Raw genomic sequence first — 10,029 nt, 5'->3', positions numbered from 1 at the left:
GCCTCTCTGACTTCATCTCTTAACATTCCCACATGGCAAGCACTTCAGACTTTTTGGTCCTTGAACATGCCAAGTGTGTCCCCACCTCTGGGCTTTTGCACTTCCCCAACACTCGAGTCCTGCCTCATCATGTGTGACTCCTCTTCAGACCTGCACTCGAAGGCACTTCTCCTGCCCCAGCCCACGCCAGGCCAGCTCTCACAGGTTAATAATGACAGCCTGTCTTTGTGCTTGTTTGGTTCTTCCATGGGAACATAAACTCACCTAGAATAAATGCCTTACCTATCCTGTTAGCTCCACTGTTCCTCAGTACAATTACCCAGAAGGGTGGTTCTGAAACTGATGTGCATCAGAATTCCCTGGGGGCTCATGAGAATAGAGATGGTTGGGCCCACCTCAGGAGTTTCTGATTCGGGAGGTCTGGGGTAGGGCTTGATCATTTGCATTTCTTTCTTTCTTTTTCTTTTATTATTATGTTTTTTTTTTTTTTTGAGAGAGAGAGATGGGGGAGGGCAGGGGCAGAGGGGGAGAGGGAAAGAGAATCCTAAGCAGGCTCCACACCCAGTGCAGAGCCTGACTCGGGGCTTGATCCCATGACCCCGAGATCATGACCTGAGCTGAAATCAAGAGTCGGACACTTAACCGACTGAGCCACCCAGATACCCCATAATTTGCACTTCTGATAAATTCCCAGGTGATGCTGATGCTGCTGGGCCAGCATCCACCTCAGAGCCACTGATCTAGAATGGGGGGTTGGCAAACCTTTTATGTAAAGGGTCAGATAGTGAATATTTTAGGCTCTGTGGGTCCCATGGTCTCTGTTGCAACTGCTCAGCTCCATTGTTACAGCTAAATAGCAGCAGTATGCAAAGGAATGAGTGTGGCTATGTTCCAGTAAAAATTTTATTTACAAAAAATAGGCAGGGGACTAGATTTGTCACAGAGGCTGTAGTTTGCCCACCCTGATTTAGAAGATAGTCACTTTTGAGGACTTCCACTAGAAGCTTAGTGCATTTCTATGTATCTGATCTAGAAGACAGATAGGCACCAAATGCTGGTGATTCCGTGGTGAATGGCAGATCCCTAGCCTTGGGAAGTTCACAGTTGTGGACAAGATAGCCATTAGATGAATAGTCACACCAGTAGTTACAGGGTATATTTGTGACAAATGCTATGAGGGAAAATGCTATGAGGTGCGCTGAAAGTTTACAACCAGGAGACTCTGGTAATGAAAGGTGCCCTTTCCTTGCTCTCAGCTGATGACCTCCATTTTGCTGCACTGAGAAAAAGAATTGATCCTAAGAAAACTTCTTTTCTGCCCACTTCTAGTTTGTGCATCCATCATGCATCCTTCCCTCCTGATGGTGTTTGGACTGGCCTTGCTCCTACCTTAGCCCCACCCATTTTCCCTGCATTTTATCCTCCATCACCTTCTCAAGAACTCACCATGCATTTACCCTTCTCTTGAACACCTCCATTCAAGCACAGCTTTGTTTTGCCACTTACAAAACACTCCCATGTTGTCTGAGAGCCGCCACCATTCCGTTTCTCTGTTACTTTTTTTTTTTTTTAAAGATTTTATTTATTTATTTGACAGAGAGAAACACAGCAAGAGAGGGAACACAAGCAGGGGGAGTGTGAGAGGGAGAAGCAGGCTTCCCGCCGAGCAGGGAGCCTGATGCGAGGCTCGATCCCAGGACCCTGGGATCATGACCTGAGCCGAAGGCAGATGCTTAACGACTGAGCCACCCAGGCACCCCTCTCTGTTACTTTTTATAGAAATACTCCTTGAAAGAGTTTGCTCTATTATTTACCACTCGCCCACCCCCATTATTTCTTTTTATTGTTCTGTTGTTTCTTTTCCCCATTCTTGCTTGAACTCACTCTAGTCACACTCTTGTTCCACATCACCACACTGAAGCCACTCTTCTCAGGGCCACCAAAGATCTCCACGATGACAAACCCAGTGGTGTTTTCTCAGTCCTCTGCCCTGACCTCAAAACGCCGACACACAACTATGACCTGACAGCCATATAGCTGACTGGCAACCAGTTCAGGGGAAACATCCAAGAGCCATCCTCGGTTCCCCCTTTTTTTCTCACACCCCATGACCACATCATCAGTAAGTTGTATTTCTTCTACCTGTAAAGCATACCCCAACTCCATTCTCTTTTCACCACCTTTACTGCTAACACCCTGGGCCACCTACCACCATCTCCCCAGCACTGCTGTCCCCACGCTTTCCTCCACGGAGAGCGATGTTTTTAAAACATGTTCTAGACCCATATTACTTCCCAGCTCTAAACTGCCCAGTGGCTTCCCTTAGAATGAAATCCACAGTCTTTACCATGTCCTCTAAGGCCGAACATAACCCAGTCCCTGTCTGCCTCCTTCACAACTGCATCCCTGAGCCTTGTAGCTCCTCACTCCACTCACACAAGTTTTCTTGCTTTTCCTGAAAACACACCAGGGACCTTTCGCTCTCAAGACCATTGTACTTGCTGTTAGTTCTATTTCGATTGGCATCATCACCATTGCCACCACTCCCCCCGGAGATCTCTCAGCATGCCTGCTTAGATCTCTGATTAAATGTCCTTTCTGCAGACAGACCTTCCCCGAGCACCTAATCTAAAAGTTCCTCCTGTTCCTCTTGCCTCTCTGTCAGCCCCCATACCTACCAACCTTTATTTTCCTTCATAGTACTTCTCGCTACTGAACTCACGGTGTGTCTTGTGTATGTTTACTATTGATCATCTCTCTCTCCCTCACCAGTGAGACTTTTGTCTTATTGACCACTGTTCTCCTAACATCTGCATGTAGTAGACATGATAGTGGTTAAAAGAGCATGCATGCTCTAGAATCCAGTTGCCTGAGTTCAAATCCCATATCCATGCTCACTAACTCTGATCTTTATAAAATTACTTAATTTCTTTAAGCCTTTTTGTTCTTTAACATGAGGGTAACAGTAGTACCATCTTCCTAGGGTTTTTGGGAAGATTGAGATAACCTATACAAAACATTAAGAACAGTTCCTGGTGCAAAGTAAGTTTAAAAACAAGGATGGGCAGGAGAGGGAGAACATTCTACAAGCGGAAACAGCCACTGTAGTACCTTTATAAATATGGGGATATATCTAACTAGTTGGGACTTCTTATAAACACAAAAGGCTACTGATAAATATATTGTTATTTGATGGGATTTCCATAATTATCCTAGTTTCCACCATGAAATCAACAGAACAATAGTATTCAAATTTGTTTATCCATTTGTTGTAGGAAAATCCAATACTTCGAGTTTTTCTGATGACATACAAAATGTCCTTGTTGGAAGCTCATATACAGCCTGGTTTGGGGAAGAGGAGGGCCAGTTCAGGTTATAGTGTTGATATTTGAACTGTCAACTGCTGATAGAAATTTTCCTGAGTCAAAATGCAGTTAAAATTCTAAGTCCATAGTGTTACAGGAAACCTTTTTATGTGAGCTTTACTGCCACTAAAGCATAACCAGAGCCTTTAAAGGGAAGGTCATCTTCATACCTTAACTGTCAGAATCTAAGGATTTTGTTTTTATTGGTAGTTTGAGCAATAAAACTTGTAAACTGAGTCTTGAAGAAAGCTTCAAAAATAAGCTAGTCACTAAAAGCTAAAATTGGGGCGTCTGGGTGGCTCAGTTGGTTAAGTGTCTGCCTTCGGCTCAGGTCATGATCCCAGGGTCCTGGTATCGAGTCCTGCATCGGGCTCCCATGTCAGGCTCAACAAGGAGTCTGCTTCTCCCTCTCCGTCTGCCCCTGCTCATCTTTCTCTTTCTTTCTCTCTCAGATAAATAAAATCTTAAAAAAAAAAGAAAAAAGCTAAAATTATGTGATTCCACATATATGGAATAGAGTAGTTAAAATCATAGAAAGTAGAATGGTAGTTTCCAGGGGAGGGGGAGAGGGAGCATGGAGAGTTAGTGTTTAGTGGGTATGGAGTTTCAGTTTTGCAAGATGGAAAGAGTTTTGGAGGAGGATGGTGGTGGTTGCCCAATGGTGTGAATATATTTGACACCACTGAACTGTGCACTTGAAAATGGTTCAGATGGTAAATTTTATGTCACATGCATTTTACTATAATAAAAAATTGGGGGAAAATGAAAAACAAGAAAAAAATCCTCAAGATAAAATATTAACATTTTCCCACCTGAGGATTTTTAGGTAAACCAGCCATCTTTCTCTTTTTACTGAAAGGATCCCATAGAACATTTGGTTTTCTAAGGGAAAAAAAGTACCCCTTCCCCAACCTTTTATTTTGAAATATTTCAAACATACCAAGAAGCTGAAAAGAGTATAATGAACCTTCATATACCCATATTTGTGTATTTTTTCTGAATCATTTGAAAGTAAGTTGCAGGCATGATGCAGCTTACCCCTAAATACTGCCCTGTGTATATCCTAAAATCAAGGATATTCTCTTAATACCATTAACCTATCCGAGAAATTTAGTACTGATTCAGTATTATATAATATACTGTCCATTTTCAAATTTTCCTAATGGTCTAAAAAATATAGTGGTTACAAGTGTGTGTGTGTGTTTTAATCCCAGTTCTGAGCAAAGTTTGTGTTACATTTGGTTATGATGTTTCTTTTCTCTTTCATTACATAGGTATTTTTGAATAGGCTACATTTTTTTTTTTTTTTTTTAAATTTTATTTATTTGACAGAGAGAGAGAATGCGAGAGAGGGAACACAAGCAGGGGCAGAGCGAGAGGGAGAAGCAGGCTTCCCGCTGAGCAGGGAGCCCGATGCGGGGCTCGATCCCAGGACCCTGGGATCACGACCTGAGCCGAAGGCAGACACTCAACGACTGAGCCACCCAGGCGCCCCATGAATAGGCTACATTTTGATTAGTCTGTTTATTTCCTCAAGATTAGATTTAGGTTAAGCATGTTTGATAAGAAAGCTGTCAGGGTGACATTGTGTACTTCCCTCGTGTCACATTGGCAGACAAAATGTCCAATTGTCCTGTTATCAGTAATGTTAAAGTTTATAAATTTAATGTGACGTTTCCCAGCTCTTTCTCTGTCTTATTAACGGGTATCTAGGGTGGCACTTGGGATTGTGTGACTATTCTGTTCTCCATCCACCTTTCACTCAGTTGTTTTGGCATTTATTAATGATTCTTGCCTGATTCAGCCATTACATCTGGGGCTGCAATGTAGTTTTTCTAATTGCCATTCCTCTGCATTTATTTATTAGCTGGCTTTTGCGGGGGAGCAAAGAAGGGCTTCTCCTTTTTTTTCCCTCTTCTTTCAGTAACACTGTGGACTCCTGGAGTCGTTTTAATACCCAGTGTGCTATATCGTGTTTCTGTTATTACTCTTATTTACTGGCTACTGGGATTCTGTGCCCTTTGGAAATGGCCCCATCAATGTTTGAGCACTTCTGTGCTTTCTGGCACAAGATATTCTGAGCTCACCTTGTGCTTTCCTTGCTTCAGACCTGGAATCGGTTGTTTTCCCAAAGAACCCTGGTTCCTTTTAGTGGGGAATAGTATTTAGAAACCAAGATCTGGGTGCTGGGTATACTTAGAAAATAAACTTTTTATTTTTATTTATGTTTAAGATTTTTATTTATTTGAGAGAGAGAGAGCATGAGAGCATGAACGGAGGGAGGGGCAGTGGGAGAGGGACAAGCAGATTCCCCACTGAGCGCAGAGCCCAACTCGGGGCTGGATCTCAGAAGCCCAAGATCATGACCCGAACCGAAGTCAGATGCCTACCCGACTGAGCCACCCAGGCGCCCCAGCAAATAAACTTTTTAAAACACAGCCTGTCACTTTGATAGTGTATGTTACCAATGAAGAAGACTTCCACATGCATTTTTAAATGGTTCATCATTTGGTTCTTCCTTCGGTCCTGTGTGGGAGACAGGTCAGGAACTAAACTGTTCATTTTAAAGATGACAAAAATGAAGTGTAGAGAAGATTTAACTTTCCCAGAATTATAAGACTAGTAAGAGCAGGTGCCAGGAGCAGAACTTTCACCTGCAGATTTTTTTTTTTGCCACAGTACATAGTCTCCTAAAAAGTGTGTTTCGATATCGACTGAAGCTGTGTCTCTGGCTCCTGCTCAGTGCCAGCTCCTCTAAAGAGAGAAAATTCCCCTGTGAGACTCAGTGGTAAATGATGAGCCTTGAGAATATCTGCGTCCCTCTTGGCATCGCCACTGGGAGCTCCTTTCATAATAGTTTGCTAGGAGGCTCTCAGTGGTCCTTTGTAATGAGAAGAATATTTGACTTATGACTTGGGGCGAGCTCTGTTCGAAAACAATACATGGCCATACCGAATCCCTCTGTCTCAGGACAGCCTATAAGTGGGTCACCCCAAGGAAGCAGGAAACCCAGGCGGTGTATCTTAAAATACAATGCTTATGCTATGATTTGGTATTTTATTATGTGAAGGTCTCTGTTCTTAACCTTACTTGATTTATTTTCAATAACACAAGCTTTAAACATTAACACTCCAAGGAATCTTTTTAAATATTTTTTCCTTAATCTCTCCCCACCATGAAATTTTAATACCTCAGATATATAGTGCATCTGTTTATATACTGTATGTATATTTGTGCTTTATGCATCAAAAGAGTAAGATTTTTTGTATCCTTCAAGAACCATTTTTTTTGCCCTCTTCAAGGTGATACCACCCTCACTGAGAATGCGTGGAGTGAGTAGATGGAGAAATGAAGGATACATCTGATTTGTATTATAATACAGTAATAATTTTATATATATATATAATACAGTAATACATTTTGTATTATAATAGTGTATTTTAAAATGTCTTTCTTGAATAACTAAATACAATCTATAGATTATTTCAGCCCTAATAACACTGTGATCTTTTGGTTACCTGAAGGCTGCATCTTGCATCCTACAGCTGCAAAAATACTAATATTTCATCCACAGAGAGTTCAGAGTCCACGGTTCTCATTCAAACAGCTAGATAATCAGAACTGTTGGTGATACTGGTGAATTTTCCAGTATTGTTTTTTTCTAGAATTCCTTGATGTGTGAAGGCACTACTTAAATACTACTATTAAGGGGCGCCTGGGTGGCTCAGTCCTTAAGTGTCTGCCTTTGGCTCAGGTCATGATCCCAGGGTCCTGGGATCAAGCCCCGCGTTGGGCTCCCTGCTCCGCGGGAAGCCTGCTTCTCCCTCTCCCACTCCCCCTGCTTGTGTTCCCTCTCTCGCTGTGTCTCTCTCTGTCAAATAAATAAATAAAATCTTTAAAAAAAAATACTATTAAATAAATCTAAGGGATACACGTGTTTTTCCCCTCAAGAGTCCCCCCTGTCTGGACCTCAACCCAAAATAAAGAACCCTTGAGTCTGAGGGAGTAGAAAGAGACTGCAGTTCGCTTTCTTCAGCATTTTCCCCTTACAGACTGTCTTGTGTGCTTTGTGGGTTTTTCCTACGTATTTCTCTGTATGTCTTTTTATTGTTGTTTCCTGCCTTTGTCTTCTCTTTTATCTTTTGCTTTCTCTGCTTTCCCCAACGCTGTTCTCATTCCTCCTCCCCTCCATCCACTTCCTCCCTCTCCTACATGTCCTCTCCTCTCTTTTCATCCAGGACTACGAGAGTAAGTTGCAGGCCTTGCAGAAGCAGGTTGAGACCCGCTCCCTTGCTGCAGAGACGACAGAAGAGGAGGAAGAGGAGGAAGAAGGTGAAATCTGGAAATGGAAACTTCCCTCTCTATAGCTTTTGGATCTGTACTATAAGATTAGCCCTTCATCTATGATCAAAGCTGGATTTGATCATAGTTGGCCCTACCATTTATTGATATTTTACCGAGACAGTTTAAAGGTGATTCAAAAGATTCTCGATGCTGAGAACACAGACTGTGCTCTCTGAGGTGGGAGCGGAGCTGATTGTGTTCCTTAGAACACAAGATTTCTTAGCTCGGTCCTTATAGAAATCTCTTGGGCAGTTTACATATATAGTCTCAAATTACTATACATGTGAAGCTTGTGTATATGTTGCAGATAAATACAGAGCTTAATCTTTGTTTGTTTGTTTTTTAATTTTTTTATTGTTATGTTAATCCCCATACATTACATCATTAGTTTTAGATAGAGTGTTCCGTGATTCATTGTTTGTGCATAACACCCAGTGCTCCATGCAGAACGTGCCCTCCTCAATACCCATCACCAGGCTAACCCATCCTCCCACCCCAGAGCTTAATCTTTGTTAAGATACTCTTTGATTTGCTGATCTATGGTTTATGCCCAGGATTACCCAGAGAGGACTTTGGAATATATTAATGTATATTAAAGCCATTTCTGGCAGATTTCTAATCCTATTGCTTAGTCATGCCTACCTGCCTTAAGTTTTTCAGAATTTCTTAGCTGAATCAGGGCCTTAATTGTTTGTTATTACCTTATAATACAGTATGAACATTCATCACATTTTGTTTCTCCACCCAACCTCCCAGTAACCTCAAGGCTTCAGATTAGCTTTGGAGAATCTCTAATTTATGTACTAAATTCTTTAATTTTTTAATATTGAAGTAAAATATGACCTTTTTATTTCTTGTACTAGCAAGAAAAATAGATATTATATGAAGTTGTACAATATACCAGAGGGTTCTTCTTTATTATAAGCCATGTATTAGATGTATATGTTTCTTTTTTTTTTTTTAGATGTATATGTTTCTTAAAAAGGAAGAAAAGTCTATTTCTTTCATGCACTATTTTAAATAGGATTTTTTTAGGTTTTCTAAAATGTACATACTACCTTCATAATATCAACAGAATTTAGTAAGCTTTACTGAAAAGCAGAAAACAAAAGCAGCTGAATGGAGAAATATGGAAAAATACTTTAACTTGATAAGAGAGATGAGGTAGAGGAGAGGTGTAATTTCTACGTAGTTATGAGATCACCATTTGTTACGCTTCATTTGCTCTTTCAGCTCCTTGGACACAACATGAATTTGAGCTGGCCCAGTGGGCCTTCCGGAAGTGGAAGTCTCACCAGTTTACTTCATTAAGGGATTTACTCTGGGGCAATGCTGTTTACCTGAAGGAGGCCAACGCCATCAGCGTTGAACTGAAGAAGAAGGTATGAAGGGCGGGAGGCCATGGGTCATCTGGACGTGCAGATGACCCTCAGGGAGCTCATGGCTCTCATCTTGAACTAGCCTTTCCCTTGGGTGAACTCAGCTGCCGTTTGCTGTGAAACAGGGTTATATATGCCTTTATTTACCGTATGTGCCTGGACCACAGTAGGTACTCATTAAATATTTATTACACTACATTTCTTTTTGAAGATTTCATCTATTTATTTGTCAGAGAGAGAGAGAGAGCTCACAAGCAGGGGGAGTGGCAGAGGGAGAGGGAGAAGCAGGTTCCCCGCTGAGCAGGGAGCCCGATACGGGACTCGATCCCAGGACCCTGGAATCATGACCCGAGCCCAAGGCAGATGTTTAACCAACTGAGCCACCCAGGCATCCCAATTATACGACATTTTTAAAATAACTTGTTTTCTATCTTATTTACAAATGAGAAGACTGTATTCTGACAAGAGCTAGGGAAACTTTTTTTTAAGATTTTATTATTTGAGAAACAGGGTGAGCAAGAGAGAGAGCACATGAGCAGAGGCAGAGGGAGAGGGAAAAGCAGGCTTCCCTGCCGAGCATGATGTGGGACTTGATCCCAGGACCCTGGGATCATTACCTGAACCGAAGGCAGACGCCCAACCCACTGAGCCACCCAGGCGCCCCAAGACCTAGGGAAACATATTAATAGGAGAATGCTATTCTTGGGTTTCTGAAAATCTCAATTTTCTTTTAGTTTTCGACCATTACATTTGCACCTGTAAGTCCTAAGTGCCGTTCTTGCTCTAGGGCCTGGGAGGCAGGTATGTGCAGTGGACGGGCCCTTGCACTCAGACAGCCAGCCAGGCTCCAATTCCAGCGCGCCTTGTGTGTTGACCCTAATGGCCCTGTGCCTGTATTCCCTCGTTCCCTCAAGATGGACTTGGCAGCGGCCCCTGCCACC

The 10,029-nt window shown here is 42.1% G+C and overlaps 1 protein-coding gene across 8 annotated transcripts in view; it reads left to right on the top strand.

The window, feature by feature from the left end:
- KIF1B (kinesin family member 1B) overlaps positions 1-10,029 on the top strand; it is a 137,807-nt gene that overhangs the window by 85,215 nt on the left and 42,563 nt on the right. For all 8 annotated transcript variants that reach the window (XM_036123477.2, XM_036123474.2, XM_036123471.2 and 5 more), the window contains 2 exons: positions 7,604-7,697; positions 8,943-9,091. In XM_036123477.2, coding sequence (XP_035979370.1) covers positions 7,604-7,697; positions 8,943-9,091 — 243 coding nt within the window. The remainder of the gene's footprint in view (positions 1-7,603; positions 7,698-8,942; positions 9,092-10,029) is intronic.

Source organism: Halichoerus grypus, chromosome 5 (genome assembly GCF_964656455.1).
Source record: "Halichoerus grypus chromosome 5, mHalGry1.hap1.1, whole genome shotgun sequence".
In the NCBI taxonomy this organism is placed as follows: Eukaryota; Metazoa; Chordata; class Mammalia; order Carnivora; family Phocidae; genus Halichoerus; species Halichoerus grypus.
Note: the sequence above shows the minus strand (reverse complement) of the source record. Positions and strands in the feature narration are given on the sequence as shown.